Source organism: Neofelis nebulosa, chromosome 17 (genome assembly GCF_028018385.1).
Source record: "Neofelis nebulosa isolate mNeoNeb1 chromosome 17, mNeoNeb1.pri, whole genome shotgun sequence".
Taxonomy (NCBI): domain Eukaryota; kingdom Metazoa; phylum Chordata; class Mammalia; order Carnivora; family Felidae; genus Neofelis; species Neofelis nebulosa.
The window spans coordinates 8,666,830-8,688,123 of record NC_080798.1 but is presented as its reverse complement, the minus strand read 5'-3'; the positions used below and the strand labels follow the sequence as shown (position 1 = coordinate 8,688,123).

At 51.7% G+C, this 21,294-nt stretch overlaps 1 protein-coding gene across 3 annotated transcripts; it reads left to right on the top strand.

Annotated features, from left to right (window-relative positions):
* The first annotated feature begins 98 nt into the window (after positions 1 to 98).
* RCN3 (reticulocalbin 3) lies at positions 99 to 16,170 on the top strand. 3 transcript variants are annotated; one of them, XM_058706349.1, is made up of 7 exons: positions 99 to 386; positions 1,431 to 1,678; positions 3,505 to 3,707; positions 4,845 to 5,017; positions 9,913 to 9,973; positions 15,158 to 15,357; positions 15,583 to 16,170. In XM_058706349.1, the coding sequence occupies exons 1-7, from the start codon at positions 366 to 368 to the stop codon at positions 15,688 to 15,690; spliced, it is 1,014 nt and encodes a 337-aa protein (XP_058562332.1). In that variant the 5' UTR covers positions 99 to 365; the 3' UTR covers positions 15,691 to 16,170. The 3 variants fall into 3 exon arrangements, with proteins under 3 accessions (XP_058562332.1, XP_058562333.1, XP_058562334.1); XM_058706350.1 differs by lacking the exon at positions 99 to 386 and adding an exon at positions 883 to 994; XM_058706351.1 differs by lacking the exon at positions 99 to 386 and adding an exon at positions 1,011 to 1,211.
* The last annotated feature ends 5,124 nt before the right edge of the window (positions 16,171 to 21,294 follow it).

Below are 21,294 nucleotides of genomic sequence, written 5' to 3'. Positions count from 1 at the left end.
ACTTTTTAGGCCAGGGGTAGTAAGACAATGAGTTGGGGGAATAAACAGTGTTGGCCCTGACCTTCCACACTCTCTCCATGCTAACATGTTGCCCCCGTGAAATATACCAATTTTACACCGAGTCATGTCTTTTTCATTCATAAGCTTCACAGATACTGAATGCCTACACTGTACCAGGCATTTTGAGGAATTCTTGGCTGGAGTCTGACCTGACTCCTCGGTGGAGCGGAAGAGAAACATTGTTTCCTCTTTGAGAGAAATGGATGCCTCTGGCCCCTCGGTTCCCTTCTTTCTAAAACCATGCTGACAAAGGGAAAGATAAAAATACATCTCTTGGGGTGCCTGGCTGGCTCAGCTGGAAGAGCATGAGACTCGAATTCCGGGTGGTGAGTTTGGGCCCCACCTTGGGTGTTGAGATTACATACACACATACATACATACATACATACATACATACATACATACATACATACATAAACAAAGAAACAAACATGGGGTGTCTGGGTGGCTCAGTCTATGAAGCATGTGACTCTTGATCTTCGTGGTGAGCTCGGGTCCCATACTGGGCATGGAGCCTACTTAAAACAAAACAAAACTTAAAAAAATACATCTCCCCCCCTCCAAAAGAAAAAGCAAATCTCCCAAGAGGCTCCCGAAATCAAAGAGCTGGGGGTGGTCGGGCAGGTCGCTGCGAGGCCTGCCGGGAGCTGTAGTCCTCCCGCCTCGTGTCTCTCCAGGGGCCGCCCACCTCGCCGGCCCTGGGAAGGGGTGGGCGGAACCTCGGGGGCCCCCACTCTTCTCTGTGGACGTGGCGTGGGGCGTCCGCGGAGTTCACGGGCCCCGCCCCTTGCGGGGTCTTCGTGAGCGCTCATTGGTCGGAGGGCGGGCCTCTGAGCTGCTGGAGGCGGGGCCTGGCTGGAGAGCCGCCAAATGGGGCATCTTTACGGAGAACGCCGAGCGGAACGTGTAGGGGGAAGCGAAGCTGGATTGTCTGGTAAAGGGAGGCGAGAGCGGGTGGCCTGCCCAGGGAGGGCGGTTCGGGTTCGCTCGGGTCGAGGAATCGAGTCCAGGCTGCAAAGGACGCCTGAGAGCCTGCATGATTTCTCTCTGGCCACGACCCCATCCCATACTTGGCGTGGGAAGTACGCCACGTCTCCCGCTTGAAACCCCCACTAACGGCTCTGGGACCAGTCTGGGACTCCCTCAGAAGAGTCAGTCCCTACCTCGGAGAACCCCGCCCCCCTTTTGCCCATCCCCGGCCCTTGTTGAGCCCTAAACTTTGCGGCTTGCTATCATCTGTCTTGTCTTCGCTCTCTCCACGCACCGCACTCCCCCCACCCCCACCCCCACCCCGCCGGCCCGACATTCTTCTGCCCTGTCTCTATCCTTTTTCCTGTGACCCCTGACTCCTAGCCTCCACCACTCCCTAGGGACTGATGATGTGGCGTCCATCACTTCTGCTGCTACTGCTGCTGCTCAGGCGTGGGGTCCAGGGCAAGCCATCCCCTGACGCAGGCCCTCACGGCCAGGGGAGGGTGCACCAGGCAGCCCCCCTGAGCGAGGCCCCTCATGATGACGCCCACGGAAACTTCCAGTACGACCATGAAGCTTTCCTGGGACGGGAAGTGGCCAAGGAATTCGACCAGCTCAGCCCAGAGGAAAGCCGAGCCCGTCTGGGGTAGGAGAGAGATGGAAGGGAGGATTCGGGGTTGTATTTTTAAACAGGGAGGTCAGGGGAGGCCTCAGTGAGAAGGTAATATTTGAGCCATGTGAGTATGTGGGGGAATAGCATTCCAGGCAGAGGGAACTGTAAATGCAAAGGCCCTGAGGCAGGAGCAGGCTTGATATTTGAGCAACAGTGAGGCTACCGCAGAGGAGAAGGTGGGAGGTCACGGCAGAGAGAGAACAAAGAGCCCAGGGCCTTTCAGGCCACAGTGAAGATTCCAGCTTTTCTCTGGATGAGATGACAGCCAAGGGGGGGCTCTGGGCAGAGGAAGGACCTGAGCTGACTTAAGTTTCAACAGAATCCTTCTGGTTACCTTTGGGGGAACAGGCTGTAGGGGGCAAGAAGCAGGGAGCCAGTGAGGAATCAACTAGAGTAGTCTACATGGGAGACAAGAGACGATGGTGACGAGACCAGGGTGGAGACAGTGGCGGTGACTGGGTCTGCTGGCTGGGAGATTGTGCTTGGATGGGGTTGGGTGAAGGAGGGTTGGAGGAGGCAAGGCAGCGATAGGCTAACGCATTTGGAATAGCCCTTGCTACAGTACCTGGAACCTTTCTAAGTGCTTTACAAAGGTTAACTTAGGCAATCCCCACAATCAGGCTGTAGGGTAGGTTCTAGTGTTTATCCCTCATTTTACAGGGGTAAACCGAGGCACAGAGAGTTTGTTCGTGTTTTTTTTTTTTTTTTTTAAGTGACTTGCCCACGGTCACACAGACAGCAAGAGGGGGTGGCAGAATTTGCACCTAGACTGAACAACAGCCTGAACCTCAGTGAGGGAGGGTGTGAGTCCTGGGGACTCCAGCTCCAGACCGATCAGAGCAGAGACAGCCCAGAGCGGGAGGGGGCGGCGACCTGGGCATCCCCATCTGGGAGTCAACCCTAGGGGCTGGGTTGCGGGGCTAAAGGACAGCGACCCAGGGGGAGCGCTCCCTGTGGGCTCTGTGAGCGGTTGGGCAAGGACCCAAACCGGTGGCGGGGGCCTGGGATCCGACTGGAGCGGCCCGAGAGAAGGTGTGTGAGGAAGGGCCTCCAGGGGCTTCATATGAGACCGCAAGGTGCACGTGGTCCGGCCGGAGCACGGGAAGGGAGTGACGGAGGCCAAGCCGGCGGGGTTGCGGGCGAGTGTCTTAGGCCAATGCCTGATACAGTCAGGGAGAGGTAGGGAAGAGGCGCGGGACGCAGCCCAGGGCGGCGCTGTAGGGAGAGGCACCCGCAATGGGCCGGTGCAGCCAGGCGGGCGGGGCAGGGGGCGGGTTGGAAGGGATGGCCCGAAGACCCGCAGGGCCTAAAACGGCGACAGGTCAGGGGTGAGTGTGGCCGTGGCCATCAGAGTTCAGAGAGAGTCTTGGGACAGGGGCCATGCGGGCGAGGGGCGCGGTGTGGCGCCTCGGTCCCTCACCCCACCCCGACTCGGACAAACAGATGGAGCCAGTGAGGGTCTAGGGGCAGAGTTGGAGTGGAGGGTGTGACCCTGGATTGTCGTAGGTCCTTCCCCCAGCCCGGGCTTGTGGGTGACCGCGGCGCCTCGGAAAGGGCGTGAGAGCCTCTGGGAGCCGAGCCTGGATTGAGGGGGCGGAGCCCCGCGCTGGGCGCGGCCCTGGGGTTGACACGTGCCTCCCCTGGCTGTGCTGGCGGCTCTGGGACCGCGCTATCACCGCTCTCTGAGGGTGTGTCTCGAGTGGGGGCGTGGCTCTGCTCCAGGGGCGGAGCCTGGGTGGAGGCGGGACTCCGGGGGGGGCGGAGTCCGGGACTGACGTGTTCCCCGCCCGGACTCGCAGGCGCATAGTGGACCGCATGGACCGCGCAGGGGATGGGGACGGCTGGGTGTCGCTGGCCGAGCTCCGCGCTTGGATCGCGCACACGCAGCAGCGGCACATACGGGACTCGGTGAGCGCGGCCTGGAACACGTACGACACGGACCGCGACGGGCGTGTGGGTTGGGAGGAACTGCGCAACGCCACCTATGGCCACTACGAGCCCGGTACGCGGCGAGACCCCGACTCCCGCTCCCCACACACATCGTGACCCTGACTTTTTTTGATAGCCTCATCCTGAGAACCTTTAGCTTATTAAACAGAATCCCTAATCTTTGATCTCTGACCCTTGAGCAGGGTCTACCCACTTCTAGTACCCCATCACCCTGAGACTCCCCGTCTCTGATCTCTGGCTTCTCGCTCCGGCATCCGCGACGTCCATAACCCCGCGACTGGGGGATCCTTGACCAGGGACATCTACCTGTCATACTCTGTCATCCTGACCACTGATCTCCGACCTCTCATCCTGAGAACCCCAAATCCACTCACCCTGTCCCCTGGCTGTCTGGGGACATGGTAAATGTTCCTGTCTGTCGCCATGCCCCAGCCCTGTGACCCTCACAGCTAATGTTCTCTCCCTCCTGGACCCTCACTCCACACTCCTCCTCCAGCCTGTCCCTCATGCAAATCCCAGAGGGGCTTTCCACACCCAGGGCTGACCCTGACCTTCCCCTGCTCACAGCCTTTCATGGCTTCCCAGAGCCTCCAAAGGAGATTCCCAGCAACTCAGTCCAGCCTGGCTCAACGCTCTGGCTTTCTTTTTCTGCATTTTCTGGCCAGCCATGTGGATCTCCCTCAGTTTCCCTGAACTCATCACGCTCTTCAAATCTCCACATTCTGCTCATACTGTTCCCTTTGTTGAAAATGCCCTTCCTCTCCTCTCTGTCCTGTAGCCTGAGTCAGTATAACCTACTTCACCAGAGGGTGACCTTGGGGCCCAAGGGCCAGTGTCCACTCAGAGTTCATCATTCCTGGCCCTATGACTTTGGGCCACTTATTTCCTCTCTGTGGGAATCTATTTTCTCCCTCATAAAGTGAGAATAAATGAAAGAATTCCTTTTACTTGTGTGTGTGTGTGGGTGGGTGTGAGAATTAAATGCAATTTTGTAGGTAAAGAGCATATAATAAGCTCTCACTGCAAGGTAGATACTATATACACATAATGAATGTCTATTAATTTTTATGGGTTCTGTGAGGTAGTCCTGCCCTGACTCCACTTAGTTGGATCCCTTTGGCTTTTCCCTCAACCAGCCTCGTATTCCCTCCATTAAAGCACACCTGACCGAGATATCCCCCTTCCCCAGGTGAAGAGTTTCATGATGTAGAGGACGCCGAAACCTACAAGAAGATGATGGCCCGTGATGAGCGGCGTTTCCGGGTGGCGGACCAGGACGGCGACTCAATGGCCACTCGTGAGGAGCTGACTGCCTTCTTGCACCCCGAGGAATTCCCTCACATGCGGGACATCGTGATTGCTGTGAGTGAGGGCCCGAGGAGCCTGCTCCCCACTTCCCATCTTCTCCTCTCCCCCACCCTAGACCCAGGCTTTTGACGTCAGGGCCAGCCTAACAGTGCCCGTCACCTGGTCGTCCAGCACCTTCCCCAGGGAACCCAGGCTACAAACAGATCAATGGAGGGCAACTTCTCCCTTGCCCGACTCCTGACCTCCCAGTGTCCAATCTCTCCTGGCTCTGCCTTCCCCTTCCTGTGGTCACATTTGGGGTCTGGGCCCCCAGCCTGCCATCAGAAGAATCCCCCAGGGGCGTCTGGGTGGCTCCGTTAAGCGCCTGACTCTCGGTTTCTGCTCAGGTCATGATCTCACGGTTTCATGAGTTCGAGCCCCATATCGAGCTCTGCACAGGCAGTGCAGAGCCTGCTTGGGATTCTCTCTCTCTCTCTCTCTCTCTCTCTCTCTCTCTCTCCCTCTCCCTCTCTCTCTCTCTCCCTCTCTCTCTCTCTCTCTCTCCCTCTCTCTCTCTCTCTCTCTCTCCCTCTCCCTCTCTCCCTCTCCCTCTCCCTCCCTCTCTCTCCCTCTCTCTTTTCCTCTCTCTCTGCCGCTTCCCCACTCGCACCATCTTTGTCTCTCTCAAAATAAATAAAACTACTTTTTTTTTTTTTTTTTTTTTTTTTAAAAGAAAACACATCCCCCAGACAGACTGGGGCACCTGGGTGGCTCAGTCAGTTAAGTGTTCGACTTCGGCTCAGGTCATGATCTCACGGTTCATGAGTTCGAGCCTCGCATTGTGCTCACAGGAACCTGGAGCCTGCTTTGGCTTCTGTGTCTCTTTGCCCTCTCTTTGCCCCTCCCCCGCCGTAGTGTGTGTGTGTGTGTGTGTGTGTGTGTGTGTGTGTGTCTCAAAAAGAAATAAACATTAAAAAAAAAAAGAAAGAAAACATTCCCCAGAAATGCCTCTGGGAGCCCCAGTTGTGGCCAAACTCCAGTAAAACCCCAACCTGACCACACCCCCATACATGGACTTCCTATTTGTAATTTTTCACCAATCCCCTCTCCATGTTATAGTGGAAGGATATGTTTCTTTAGACTTTAATAGACTTTAATTTTTTTGTTGTTGATGTTTATTTATTTTTGAGAGAGAGCCAGAGCGCGAGCAGGGGAGGGGCAGAGAGAGAGGGAGACCCAGAATCCGAAGCCGGCTCCAGGCTCTGAGCCGTCAGCACAGAGCCCAACATGGGGCTCGAACCCACAAGCCGGGAGATCATGACCTGAGCCGAAGTCGGACGCTCAACCGACTGAGCCACCCAGGCGCCCCTTATTTATTTATTTATTTAAAATGTTTATTTATTTTTGAGAGAGAGACAGAACGTGAGCAGAGGAGGGGCAGAGAAAGAGGAAGACACGGAATCCAAAGCAGGCTCCAGGCTCTGAGCTGTCATCACAGAGCCCAATGTGGGGCTCGAACCCACGTGAGATCGTGACCTGAGCTGAAGTCAGAGCTTAACCAGCTGAGCCACCCAGGCACCCCTTTATGTATTTATTTTTAGTGTTTGTTTATTTTTGAGAGAGACAATCATGTGCACATGAGCTGGGGAGGGGCAGAGAAAATGGAGGACAGAGAATCTGAAGGAGGCTCCGTGCTGACAGTACAGAACCCGAGGCAGGGCTCGAACTCACGAACTATGAGACCATGATCCGAGCTGAAGTCGGATGCTTAACAGACTGAGCCACCCAGGCACCCCTCACAAATTAGTTTTCAAATATAATTATGTGTATTTCTAAAATAGCTAACTTACTGATGTGTTTAAATGCCCAAAAGATGCAAAAAAAAAAAAAAAAAAAAAAGTCATCCTCGACCCTACTCCCCATCCCGTCCCCACGGCTAACCCCTGTCTTGTGTTTCCATTTTCAGAGCTGTTTTGAGGGTCTGTGGCAAGCCTGTTAGGACCGAGGGCTCTGAGGCCAGAAGGCCTGGGTTCAAATCCCAGCCCTGCAGCTTTCTGGCTGTGTGATCTTGGGCAAGTTATTTAACCTCTCTAGACCTTTCCTCATCTATAAAATGGTGGTACTGATAATATACATACATGAAGGCTGGTTACAGGGACTAGATGAGTTAGTACATGCCAAACTGCAAAATTGACCCGTGGGAGATGCTCATTACGTCCCTTTACACACACACGTCAGTATAGCTACGGGATAAAACTTCTGGAGGGAATCACTGGACCCACTGGGATGTGTGCTTGCAGTGGCTTTAGATATTTCTAGGGCATTTTATTGGCTTGATGCCCAGCCCACTCTGGAGATGACAAAGATCCAGAGAGGAGAGGGGCACCTGGGTGGCTCAGTCGGTTAAGCGTCTGATTCCTGGTTTCAGCTCAGGTCTCGATCTCCTGGTTCGTGAGATCGAGTCCTGTGTCAGTCTCTGCACTGATGACACAGAGCCTGCTTGGGATTCTGTTTCTCTGCCCCACTCATGTTCTTTCTCTCTTTCTCTCTTTCTCTCTTTCTCTCTTTCTCTCTCTCAAAAAAAAAAAAAAAAAAGGATCCAGAGAGGAGAGATGTTAACCCAGCCTTCTGGAACTCACTAGTAGATAATGTTGTAACACCTCTTTAGTCTCCTAAATTGAGATTATTTTTTTAACGTGTATTTATTTATTGAGGCAGAGAGCAGAGGGGAGGGTGGGGAGAGAGAGAGAATCCCAAGCAGGCTCTGCGCTGTCAGTGCAGAACCCAGTGCGGGGCTCGATCTCACAAATCGTGAGATCATGACCTGAGTGGAAACCAAGAGTCGGACGCTTAACTGACTGAGGCACCCAGGTGGCCCCTGAGTTGAGAATACTTAACAGACCCTGATCGCCATGTCCTGTGTGCCAGGGGCACCGTCGTAACACCTTTACCTAAGCATCACCTTGATTGAATTGTCACGGCAACCCTGTGGGGGTGGGCAGTCACCTTCATTTTACAGACAAGGACCCGCAGGCACAGAGAGGTGAGACTTGCCTGAGATCACCCAGGCTAGAAAGTGGCACAGCCTGGATTTGAACCCCAGCAGTTGAATCCGTGGTCCCCACCAGGGGGCAGCAAACTATGTAACCTGCGGCTGAATCCAGCCCACAGCTTGTTTTTGTAAATAAAGTTTTATTGTAACACGGCTAGGCCCATACACTTCGTGTGCTACAGCTCCAGAGTTGAGTCGGGTCAACAGAGACTACCCGGCACACAAAGCCAGGAATAGTTCCTATCTGGCCCTTTATGGAAAAAGTTTGCCAAGCCTCTGTCTAAATTCCACTCTTAATCTTTCACATTCACGGATGTCAAGTGTAACCTCCCCACACGTGGGATTTCAAAACATTGCTATTAGCCCCAACTGTACTATATCAAGGGAACACAGAGAAAAGTCACTTATAAGATATAACAGGAGGGGCACCTGGGTGGCCCAGTCGGTTGGGCCTCCGACTTTGGCTCAGGTCGTTCTCTCACCAGTCCCGAGTTCGAGCCCCGCATTCAGGCTCTGTGCTGACAGCTCGGAGTCTGCAGCCTGTTTCGGATTCTGTGTCTCCCTCTCTCTCTGCCCCTCCCCCACTCATACTCCATCCCCCTCTCTCTCAAAATTAAATAAACATTAAAAAAAAGAAATAACAGGAATTTCAATATACGTATCGTAGAGTTACTAGATTTAGCAAATAACAAAGGGCATTCAATTGTACTTGAACTTATGACAAATAATGTAAACAACAAATACGTTTTTTAGCGTAAGTATGTCCTACACAATATCTGGGACATACTTATGTTGAAAAAGTATCTGACATTCAAAATTTTTTCAGTGTTTATTTATTTTTGAGAGAGAGAGAGAGAGAGAGAGAGACAGAGCACAAGCAGGGAAGGGGCAGAGAGAGAGGGAGGCACAGAATCAGAAGCAGGCTCCAGGCTCTGAGCTGTCAGCACAGAACCTCGGCGTGAGCCTCGAACCCATGGGCCACGAGATCATGAACTGAGCCGAAGTCAGACGCTCAACCGACTGAGCCACCCAGGCGCCCCTATCTGAAGTTCAAATGTAACTGTGTCCTATAGTGTAAGTATATTCCAAATACTGTGTGGGGAGATACTTAAGCTAAAGAATTATTGCTTGTTCATCTGAAAGTTGAATGTAAGTGAGCCTCCCATATTTTTTCTGGCCACCCTAAGATGTTGGAGCTGTGTCTGCTAGAAAACGTAGTGGGGTGTCGGACGCGGCACTGTCCTATAGCGAGTGAGTTTGAATGTAAAAGTGGGGAACAGAAGCTGTTTGCTCAAGAAGTGGAGAAAGGGGCGGCGGGGTGGCTCAGTGGGTTAAGCGTCCGACTCATTTCTGCTTAGGTCATGATCTCACAGTTCCCGGGTTCGAGCCCTCCGTCGGGCTCTGTGCCGATGGTGCGGAACCTGCTTGGGATTCTCTTTCTTTCTGTCTCTCTGCCCTTCCTCTGCTTGTGCTCTCTCTCTCTCTCAAAAATAAATGTAAAACCTAAAAAAAAAAACCCAAAGTGGAGAAAAACACCAGGAGCTGAGGTATTGTGCGTTCCAATGGTCCACCATGTCCTGCTTATACGTAAAAGGGAGCCAGGGTCTAGGCTCTGCTAAATGGGAAGAGGCTTCTGCCCTTGGAGAGTGTCTGCTTCGGGGGTGAGAAGAGTGTTACCGATGCGGGACACATCTCCTTGTGTGTTCTGTATGTTATAAGACATCCAGGTTCCCTGGCCATCCCCCCCCCCCTCGCAGGTAGGGCCTGCATCACTGTGCACCCCAGAAAGCCACCCAAGCCCCGGCCGGGTAGACCGTGCCGAGACTGCCGTGATGCCTGGCCGCACAGCCGAGCCAGAATTCCCGGAGAGAACCTCACATCCCTCCCCCAGAGCCTGACCCAATGCCTCTCTCCCCAGGAAACCTTGGAAGATCTGGACAAGAACAAAGATGGCTACGTCCAAGTGGAGGAGTACATTGGTGAGTTGAACCTGATCCCCTCCCTGAGGACGCTTGTCTTCTCCCAAAGAGCCCAGTGTATACCACCCATGGGAGAGCCATGGCCCTCTGAAGTGGGGGCAGGGGCACTGCTTGAGTTCATGTAGCCACCAGACATTTATTAGGCACCTACTGTGTGCTGGGCCCCTCATGTATTTATCGATCACCCCGCCGTGTGTCAGGCCTAGCAAACATTTATTGAGTACACATATTTGCTGGGCCTACCCAATTTTTCTCAAGCACCTACTATGAGCCAGACCAGAAGAGCATTTATCAAGCACCTACTGTGTGCCAGGACCAGGAAACGTGGATTGAACACCTACTGCCTGGTAGCGGTTGAGGATACAGCAGAGAATATCCCACACCGGGTTCCTTCCTGGGAGGGTCTGGAGTCTGCAAAATCCGGCCTCAGGGGCTGCATTGGTTGGGGTGGGAAGTCAGGGAGCTTGTCTTGAACTTGTATTTGCACAGCAAAGGCTGTGTCTCCTGTTATTCCGAATTTGGGGGGTGGTCTTGAGACACCCTCAAATTTGCCCTCGGCCCCGCCTCTACCCCTGTCTCGAGGGGCAAAGAATTTAGTTGAGGGGAAAGCTGTTAAACATGGATATTTTTTCAAGTTTGAAAATATTTTTCTTTTTCTTTAAAAAAATTCTTTTTGTGTTTATTATTTTTTTATAAAGTGTTTTTTTTCATGTTTATTTATTTTTGAGAGAGAGACAGAGCATGAATGGGGGAGGGGCAGAGAGAGAGGAAGACCACAGAGTCCGAAGCAGGCTCCAGGCTCTGTACTGTCAGTACAGAGCCCGATGCAGGGCTCGAACTCACAAACTGTGAGATCATGACCTGAGCTGAAGTCGGACGCTTAACCGACTGAGCCACCCAGGCGCCCCTTAATGTTTATTTTTGAGAGAGAGACAGAGCATGAGTGGGGGAGGGGCAGCGGTTGGGGGGCGCGTACAGAGACTCCCAAGCAGGTTCCACGCCGCAACGTGAGTGCGGAGCCCGACTCAGGGCTCGATCTCATGACCAACTGATCACTACCTGAGCCGAAACCAAGAGTCTTATGGTGAACCGACTGAGCCACCCAGGTGCCCCAACACATTTTTTTTTTAAAGTTTATTTATTCATAATCTCTACACCCAACATGAGGCTCGAACTCATGACCCCAAGAAGAGTCACATGCTCTACCGACTGGGCCAGCCAGGCCTCTCAAGACCTTTTTATTTATTTCTGAGAGGGAGAGAGAGAGAAAGAGAGAGTGCAAGTGGGGGAGGGGCAGAGAGAGAGGGAGACACAGTATCTGAAGCAGGTTCCAGACTCCGAGCCGTCAGCGCAGAGCCTGGTGCGGGGCTCGAACTCACGACCCGTGGGTTCATGACCTGAGCCGGAGTCAGACACTTAACCAGCTGAACCATCCAGGCGCCCTAAGACCTTTTTATTTAAGCATAATTCATTTTTTTCTTTTCTTTTCTTTTCTTTTCTTTTCTTTTCTTTTCTTTTCTTTTCTTTTCTTTTCTTTTCTTTTCTTTTCCTTTCTTTTCTTTTCTTACATCTATGAGGATAGAAGTCTCCCCCCCCCACTCCCCCAGTAAGCAAGAACTTCAGCATCGTCACTGACTAAGAACGAAAGCTGGCACCCTGTCACATGCTGTCCTCTGTTCTAAGTGGTTAGCACCTCATCAGTTCAGTTAATGCCCACCTCAACCCCTATGAGGCTGTGATTCCCCCATATTACGGATGAGGAAGCTGAGGCCCGGAGGGATAGATACTTGACTGAGGGGGAAGCAGGACGTCAGTTCAGGCGGCCGAGCCCAGGGTCCCACCCGGACCCCCCTAGGCTGCTTCTCTTCCCCGTGGGGTTCCGGACTCCCCAGGGTCCCGTAACTTCACAAATTTGAATGGTATGGGGAAGAACGGGAAGGAGGAGTACTGAGGGGGTGTCACGGGCCCTGAGCCAGGCTGGGAGGGGGGGCAGGTGGCGAGTCAGGGAGGGTGGGAGAGGTGGGGGTGCGCCGTGCTCCAGGGTGCGGGCTTCACAGCCGGCCTGCCTCCTTCCCACCTGCCCCCCCCCCCCAGCTGTGTGACCACCCATGAGTTCCTTGTCCTCAGTGTCCTTGCCTCTAAAGGCGGTCATAGAACACCCAGCAGGTACAGTCACCTGTAGGCAGCCCAAACTCCCCTCAGCGCATGAACACCCAAACGAAAGGTCTATCCAGGCAACGGAATGTTATTGGGGCATCATAAAAAGGGATAAAGGATTGGGGCGCCTGGGTGGCGCAGTCGGTTAAGCGTCCGACTTCAGCCAGGTCACGATCTCGCGGTCCGTGAGTTCGAGCCCCACGTCGGGCTCTGGGCTGATGGCTCGGAGCCTGGAGCCTGTTTCCGATTCTGTGTCTCCCTCTCTCTCTCCCTCTCTCTCTGCCCCTCTCCTGCCCGTTCATGCTCTGTCTCTCTCTGTCCCAAAAAAAATAAATAAAAAACATTAAAAAAAAAAAAGGGATAAAGGATTAATACAATGCTACAAAGTGTATGAATCTTGGAAACAGCGCGCTGAGTCGCGGTGGGGTACAGGAAACCAAAGTGACGTTGTGCGGCGGCTACACTTTCATAAGAAAACGGGGGCACCTGGGGGAGGGGGTTCAGTCTGTTTGAGGCTCTTGATTTCCACTTGGGTCATGATCTCCCAGTTTGCGAGTTTGAGCCCCGGAGCCTGCTTGGGAGTCTCTTTCTCTGTCCCTCCCCTGCTCTTGCTCCCGCACTCTCTCAAAATAAATAAATAAACTTAAAAAAAAAACAACACAAACACTGTGCTAAGTGAAACAAACCAGACACAAAGGGCCATGATATCGTATGACTGCATTTATATGAAATGTTCAGGATAGGAGAATTCATGCAGACAGGAATTAGATTACTGGTCGCCAGGGGCTGAAGGGGGCCAGGGGGTAGGATAGGGAGTAACTTTTTTTTTTTTTTAATATTTATTTATTTTGAGAGCGAGAGAGAGCACGAGCAGAGGAGGGGCAGAGAGCGAGAGGGAGAGAGAGAATCCCAAGCAGGCTCCACACTGTCAGCACAGAGCCCGACACGGAGCTCCAACCCACGAACCATAAGATCATCACCTGAGCCAAAATCAAGAGTCTCTGCTCAACCAACTGAGCCAGGCAGGCACCCCAATTTTTGTATTAAAAAAAATTTTTTTTAATGTTTATGTATTTTGGGGAGAGAAAGAGACTGAGCGTGAGCAGGGGAGGGGCAGAGAGAGGGAGACGCAGAATCGGAAGCAGGTTCCGGGCTCCGAGTGTCAGCACAGAGCCCGACACAGGGCTCGAACTCATGAGCCGGGAGATCATGACCTGAGCCGAAGTCGGATGCCTACCGACTGAGCCACCCAGGCACCCCTATTTTTGCATTTTTAAATTTTTTTTTTTCAACGTTTTTTATTTATTTTTGGGACAGAGAGAGACAGAGCATGAACGGGGGAGGGGCAGAGAGAGAGGGAGACACAGAATCGGAAACAGGCTCCAGGCCCCGAGCCATCAGCCCAGAGCCTGATGCGGGGCTCGAACTCACGGACCGCGAGATCGTGACCTGGCTGAAGTCGGACGCTTAACCGACTGCGCCACCCAGGCGCCCCTATTTTTGCATTTTTAAGTTTATATTTTTAATCTCTTGAAGTTTTAATTTTTTCCCCACAATTAAAAAAAAAAATGCCTCCAAAACTCCCATTTACCATTGGCATCATTCCCTGTAAGAAACAAGGACTTAGGGGCGCCTGGGTGGCTCAGTCGGTTAAGCGTCCGACTTCAGCTCAGGTCACGATCTCGCGGTCCGTGAGTTCAAGCCCCGTGTCGGGCTCTGGGCTGATGGCTCAGAGCCTGGAGCCTGCTTCCGATTCTGTGTCTCCCTCTCTCTCTGCCCCTCCCCTGTTCATGCTCTGTCTCTCTCTGTCTCAAAAATAAATAAACGTTAAAAAAAAAATTAAAAAAAAAAAAAGAAACAAGGACTTAGGACCATTAAAAAAAGAAAAAAGTCTCTTCACTTTCTCTGCACTCACTGTTCCAGAAGCCTGACTGAGGGTCCAATGCCTACTCCCATCTTTTTTGGTGACATCCTTGTGACAGCTCCCTGCCTGGTCCCCGAGGGGAGGGAGGCGTCCTGTACTATTTGTCATGGTCTTGTGTAAAAAGACTTGTCCGGTTGTATTGTCTTCCAAATCCATCTGTGGACTACTTTCCTGAATCCGGCACCTGGGGGGAGAGTTTTTCAAACATTTGCAAACAAATGAAACAAATGAGAGGCTCCAGCAATCTTGAGGGAGCTTCTTTTTTTGTTTTTGTTTTTTAATTTTATTTTATTGGAGAGAGAGAGAGCGCACGCTTGTGCAAGCGAGGGAGGAGCAGAGAGAGAGAAAATCTTTTTTTTTTTTTTAATTGTTTTAGTTTATTTATTTGAGAGAGAGAGACGGAGAGAGTGACCAGGAGAGGGGCAGAGAGGGAGGGAGAGAGAGAATCCCAAGCAGGCTCCACGCTGTCAGCGCTGAGCCTGATGCGGGGCTTGAACCCACGAACCCTGAGATCATGACCTGAGCTGAAACTGAGAGTCGGAGGCTTAACTGACTGAGCCACCCAGGTGCCCCAAGTCTTTTTTTTTTTTTTTTTTAATAATTAAAAAAAATTTTTTTAGATATATTTTTTGGGAGAGAGAGAGTAAACAGAGAAGGGACAGAGAGGAGACAGAGAATCCCAAGTCAGCTCTGTGCGCAGCTCAGTGCGGGGCTCGAACCTGCAAACCTTGAGATCATGACCTGAGCCAAAATTAAGAGTCGCCGCTCAACCAACGGAGCCACCCCGGTGCCCCTTGAGGGAGGTCCTGAAAGTGGGGTGAGCTGTTCTAAGGGTGGCAAACAGCATTTCACGTGTGTATCCCTCAGACTGATTGCCAGTTGAGGAAAGGATCGATCAGTCAAGTCACTTTCCCTGTAGCAGGACTGTCACCTGTAAATGGGGTGTTGCCGTTAGTCCCATTCAAACAGAGGAGGAGACCGAGGCCAGGGAAAGCGAAGGGGGCTGCCCGGGGCCCCTTGGTCAGGAGCGGTCGGGGACCAGACGGAGCCCCTAGTGGTCACGGCCCCGAACCGCCTGACGTCGCCCCTGTCGCCCGACCCAGCGGACCTGTACTCGGCCGAGCCCGGGGAGGAGGAGCCGGCCTGGGTGCGGACCGAGCGCGAGCAGTTCCGGGACTTCCGCGACCTGAACAAGGACGGGCGGCTGGACGGCAGTGAGGTCGGCCACTGGGTGCTGCCCCCCGCCCAGGACCAGCCACTGGTGGAGGCCAACCACTTGCTGCACGAGAGCGACACCGACAAGGTGTGTGTGTGGGGGGGGGGGGCTCTGCAGAACTGACCAGACCCGCCTTGGGGCTGCCGGGGTCCCTGTTGGGCCCCAACAGACAGACTGAGAGGGGTGCGGGAAGGGAGGAGCGGAGAGCCAGAGAGAGGGGGACGGAGACCTGGGGGGGCCACAGAGGTCCAGAGAGGAGTCTCACAGGCAGGGCCCCTTGTCATCCCTGCTGACCTCTGACCCTCCCTCCAGGATGGGCGGTTGAGCAAGGCCGAGATCCTGAGTACCTGGAACATGTTCGTGGGCAGCCAGGCCACCAACTACGGCGAGGACCTCACGCGACACCACGATGAGCTCTGAGCCCCCAGTGTGCCCGCTACAGTCTTGTGGCCCTGTGGGATGGCCGGAGGAGGGGCCCTGGTGGCCAGGCCCTCCTCCCCATCTGGACCTGCGGGACGTGGCCACACCCACCCCGTGTCCCTGTCCCCCTGAGCTCTCAGGGACCCATCAGGTCAAACTTCTCCAGGACGCTGCAGCCCCTCCCTGCCCCCTCCCCTCCCCCGGGGTCTCACAGACCCGAAGGGTGAGTGACCATCCGTTTCTCACTGGCCGAACCCCCCCAGCCCAGCCCAGGCCCCCCCCCCCCCCCCCCGTGTCAAGCTCAGCCTTAAAGAGCCTCCACTGACCATTCCAGCTCCGAATCTGGGCCTCACACCCCACAACAGAGAAACACTCCCCACCCCGCACCCCACCAGCCCCCCCAGGACTCGCCCGCCGGCCGGCACGGCCCCCACAGTGCCTCCTCTCTGCCAGGGAGGCAATAAATTCCAGTGCTGGGGCCTTGTCTGTGTGTCTCTGAGGGGGTGACGGGGGCCTTGGGGAGGAATTGGGGGCTGTGCCTGGGAGCTGGGGGGGAGGGGGACCGTGGGCTGGAAGGAGGAGGCACAGGCGTTTGGAGAGGAGGCTCTAGGCGTCAGCAGGTTTTGAGGGCATTCCTGGAGCCCCCTGGAGAGCACAGGACGGCAGTGTGCTGTTGGCTGAGTGGCCTGGGGGTGGGGGCCTCCCTGGTGAACAGAATGAGGAAGTAAGGCCTGGGGACATCTGGAGGGAGAGCCAGCCAGACAGAGGGAACAGCAGGAACAGCAGAGTGTGCCCCGTGTGTGTGGATCAGCCAGGAGGCCGGTGTGGCTGGAATGGGGTCAGCGAGCTGGAGAGGCGGGGGAGGTAGGAGCAAACAGAGAGCTGGAATCTGGTGGTACAGGGTCCCGTGGACAGGTCTTCGGGGTCGCTTTGCGGTGAGACGAGATAGTTACGGGCAGAGACCCAGAGAGGCGGGGACAGAATTTACACTCGGTGAGCTGGGAGCTCGAGGAGGGTCCTGAGTAGATGTGAGCTGACTTGGGTTCTAACACGGCGGTGTCTTTGCTGCTGAGTTGGGGCAGAAGGACAGGACGGTCCAGGCATTTATTCCTCGTGCAGCCCTGTGTGACCCACTGGTTTAAATTCTCCTCTAGAGCTCCCAAAGGATCTATAAGAATAAGGTCACCAAAAGGTTTGTGACAGCTTTAACCAGGAGAGCCACAAGCCAGAAACAGCCCATGCGCTCATCCACAGGAGAAGGGGTAAATACGCCGTGGAACCTTCCCCCAGGCGACGTCACACCAAGGAAAAAGAATGATGTGGGGCACCAGGTTGGCTCAGTCGATAGAGCACGTGACTCTTGATTTGAGGGTTGTAAGTTCGAGCCCCATGTTGGGAGTAGAGGTTACCTAAAAATAAAATCTTAAAAAGATATATTCCTGGGGCACCTGGGCGGCTCAGTCACCGGTTGAACATCTGACTTAGGCTCAGGTCACGATCTCACAGTTTGTGGGTTCAAGCCCTGCGTCGGGCTGTCTGCTGTCAGTGTGGAGCCTGCATCAGATCCTCTGTCCCCCACTCTCTCTCTCCCTCTAAAAAAAAAAATATTCCCTGGATTTTTAGGGCAGTTAAACTGTTATGTATGATATGCTAATGCTGGATAAATGTCATTGTACTTTTGTCAAAATGGCTTAGTTGAGAGTCCAACTCTTGATTTTGACTCAGGTCATGATCCCGGGGTCCTGGTAGTGAGCCCTGTGTCATGCTCCACGCTGGGTGTGGAGCCTGCTTGGGATTCTCTGTCTCCCTCTCCACCTTTGTCCCTCTGTCCTTCCCTCTCAAACAACAACAAAGTCCCTAGCATGTACCACACAAAGAGTGAACCCTAATGTATTAATGCACTTTAGTTAATAATAATGTATCAGTGTTGGCTTAGCGATTATAACTAGGTATCACAGTAATGCAAGATGTCAATAAGGCGGGGGTGGGGGTGGATGCCTGGGTGGCTCAATCGGTTGGGTTGAGCATCTGACTTTGGCTCAGGTCATGATCTCAAGGCTTGTGAGTTCGAGCCCTACGTTGGGCTCTCCACTCTCAGCACAGATCCTGCTTTGGATCCTCTGTCTCCCTCTCTAACCCCTCCCCTCCTTTCTCTCTCTGTCTCAAAAATAAATACACATTAAAAATGTTTATTTATTTTTTAATGTGTATTTATTTTTGAGACAGAGCATGAACAGGGGAGGGTCTGAGAGAGAGGGAGACACAGAATCTGAAGCAGGCCCCAGGCTCTGAGCTGTCAGCACAGAGCCCGATGTGGAGCTCGAACTCACGGACCGTGATTTCATGACCTGAGCCGAAGTCGGACGCTTAACCGACTAAGCCACCCAGGCGCTCCCAAAATGTTTTTTTTTTTTTTTTTAAAGATGTTAATAAGAGGGTAAACTGGGGTGGGGTAAAGGGGTATGTATGGGAATATTTTATACTTTTCTTTCATTTTCTTAAACTCAAAACTCTTTAAAAAAAAGTTTTTATTTATTTGAATAACCTCTACACTCAACGTGGGGCTTAACGTTATGACCTTGAGATCAAGAGCCGAATGCTCCACCAACGGAGCCAGCCAGATGTCCCAACCCAAAACTGCTCTTAAAAATTGGGGCGCCTGGGTGGCGCAGTCGGTTAAGCGTCCGACTTCAGCCAGGTCACGATCTCGCGGTCCGTGAGTTCGAGCCCCGTGTTGGGCTCTGGGCCGATGGCTCGCAGCCTGGAGCCTGTTTCCGATTCTGTGTCTCCCTCTCTCTCTGCCCCTCCCCCGTTCATGCTCTGTCTCTCTCTGTCCCAAAAAAAAAAAAAAATTAAAAAAATAAATAAATAAATAAAGCCTAGGGGCACCTGAGTGGCTCAGTCAGTTGAACAACTGACTCTTGATCTTGGCTTAGGTCATGGTTTCATGGTTTGTGAGTTTGAGCCTTGCGTCAGCTCTGCACTGACAATGGGAAGTCGGCTTGGGATTCTCTTCCTCCCTCTCTATCCCTCGCCATCATGCTCTTTCTCTCGCTCTCAAAATAAATAAACTTGAAAGAAAGGAAGCCCAGTAGAGGCACCTGCCTAGTTCAGTCGGTATAGCTTGCTACTCTTGATCTTGGGGTTGTAGGTTTGAGCCCCACATTGGGTCTACACCCAATTACTTAAAAATAAAATCTTAAAAAAAAAAAAAGCCCATTAATTAAAAAAAAAAATTATAAGTGACTAAAGTAGAAAAGAAGGGGCGCCTGGGTGGCTCAGTTGGTTGAGCATCTGACTCTTGATTTCAGCTCAGGTCAAGGTCTCGCGGTTCGTGGGTTTAAGCCCCTCACTGGGCCTGTGCTGAGTGTGGAGACTGCTTGGGATTCCCTGTTTCCCTTTTTCCCTGCCTCATTCTCTGTCTCTCAAAAATAAACATTAAAAAAAATAATAAAATTGAAAAGAAAAAATTTTCTAGGTCAAGTCCTAGCCCCCCCATATTTGATGATTTTTGTTTTCCTTCTGGGGGAAAGAGATCGAAATAACCCAGGGCGAGACTAAACCTATAGACCAATGTGGAGAGAACTGGCATCCTAACATATTAAATCCTCCAATCCATGAACATAGTATATTTCTCCAGTGATACAAGTGTTGGCATCCTCTCAGCAGTCGGTTTTGTAGTTGTCAGAATAAAGGTCTCAGGTCCTTTGTTAAATTCATCCTTGAGTATTTTATGGTTTTCATGTTATTGTAAGAGAAGTTATTTTTAAATTTCATGTTCTAACTTCTTGTCTTTACAATATAAAATACAATTATTTTTGTATATTAGACTTGTATCCAGTGAACTTGCTAAATTTATTATGCGTTCTAGAATTTCTGTTCCATTGTTTTATTGTTTTATTTTTCCACTAAGATTTCTGTCTAGACATATACTTTTTTTTATGTTTATTTTTGAGAGACAGAGCGCGCTAGTTGGGAGGGACAGAGAGAAAGGAAGACAGAGGATCTAAAGCAGGGTTCGAACTGTCCACATGGAGTCCTATATATGGGTCATTTTGGTGTTGGTCTTAGGTTACTGCCTTTTTTCTTGAGAGTGGGTCATATTTTCCTATTTGTTTCCATTTTGAGTAGTGTTAGAGTATATCCTGGATACACTGTAGAAACTCTGGAGTCTGTTGTGTTCCTTTGAAGAGTATTGATTTTTTTTTCCCCCCTAAACAACCCATTAACTTGGTTAAACTCAAACTGTAATCTCTGTAAAACTCCTCCTATGAAATTTGTACCGCACATTTCAGTTCACAGTTTTTTTAGGTTTAGCTGGGCTTCCTGGCGTGTACCCCATGCAGATGTGGTTCAGGGTCAGCTAGATATTTGAGCAGAGTTTTTTTTTTTTTTTTTTTTTTTATTTATTTATTTATTTTTTTTTTAAATTTTTTTTTTTAGTGTTTTTTTTTTTTTTTAATTTTTTTTTTCAACGTTTTTTATTTATTTTTGGGACAGAGAGAGACAGAGCATGAACGGGGGAGGGGCAGAGAGAGAGGGAGACACAGAATCGGAAACAGGCTCCAGGCTCCGAGCCATCAGCCCAGAGCCTGACGCGGGGCTCGAACTCACGGACCGGACCGCGAGATCGTGACCTGGCTGAAGTCGGCCGCTTAACCGACTGCGCCACCCAGGCGCCCCTGAGCAGAGTTTTTATAAAAATATTTGGAGTGCCCTCACCCTGGATTTCCAGTATTTATACCTTACTTTCCTATTGTTCTGGTGCTTCAAGCTAGGAAGACTGGATTTTTCCCCTGGTGTTTTTAGCTGCCCCTCTGGCTAGGACTAGAACCTACCCCCAGGCTGTACAAATGAGAAACCACCCACTGCCTTTCTTTTTTATTGTCAATTTCCCTCCAGTTTCTGTGTGGTTTGGTTCACTTTCCAGTGCCTTTGGGTAATGTTTTCTGTTTTATCCAGAGTTTATAATTGGTATCTGTGGTAGGGTTGGAATCTGAAACCAAGTGTGTCTGAATCCAAGTGTTTAAAACGTTTATTTATTTTTTGAGAGAGCGGGGGTGGGGGCAGAGAGAGAGGGGGGAACACAGAAACCGAAGCAGGCTCCAGGCTGTCAGCACAGAGCCCAATGTGGGGCTTGTGCTCACCAACCGACCATGAGATCATGATCTGAGTTGAAGTCAGACGCTTAACCGACTGAGCCACCCAGGTTCCCTGTCTGAATCCAAGCTTTTAATTATGGTAACATACTACCCCCTAGTGGCTGGGAGTGGAGAACTGGTTTGTGAGAGTAGGGCAAATTTGTAGATCTCTGGGAGGGCTACATGTTTCAAAACTTTTTTTAAAAATCAAAATAATACAGCAACAAATTACTTGTATGGGACAGCTCATTACGAAAGATTTCCTGCACCTTGTCACCCTTTGTGCCTCTCCCCAGGTTTTTTTTTTTTTTGTCTTTTTGCACATTTTATTTTAAAATTTTGGCAGTATACTCATAGGATACAAAATTCTAAATGTACAAGATGTTACATGCTAAAAATGAGTCTTTCTTCCACCAAGTTCGCCTCCTCACAGGCAGCCAGTGTTTCTTTCCAGGGAGAATTT

What these genes read in the sequence shown, in the direction of transcription:
- RCN3 (XM_058706349.1), top strand. Translation starts at nt 366, where the DNA reads ATGAGACTCGAATTCCGGGTG. An exon ending in TGAGACTCGAATTCCGGGTG is followed by an intron (nt 387 to 1,430) that starts GTGAGTTTGGGC and finishes ACCACTCCCTAG; the next exon opens with GGACTGATGATGTGGCGTCC. An exon ending in ACGAGAGCGACACCGACAAG is followed by an intron (nt 15,358 to 15,582) that starts GTGTGTGTGTGG and finishes CCCTCCCTCCAG; the next exon opens with GATGGGCGGTTGAGCAAGGC.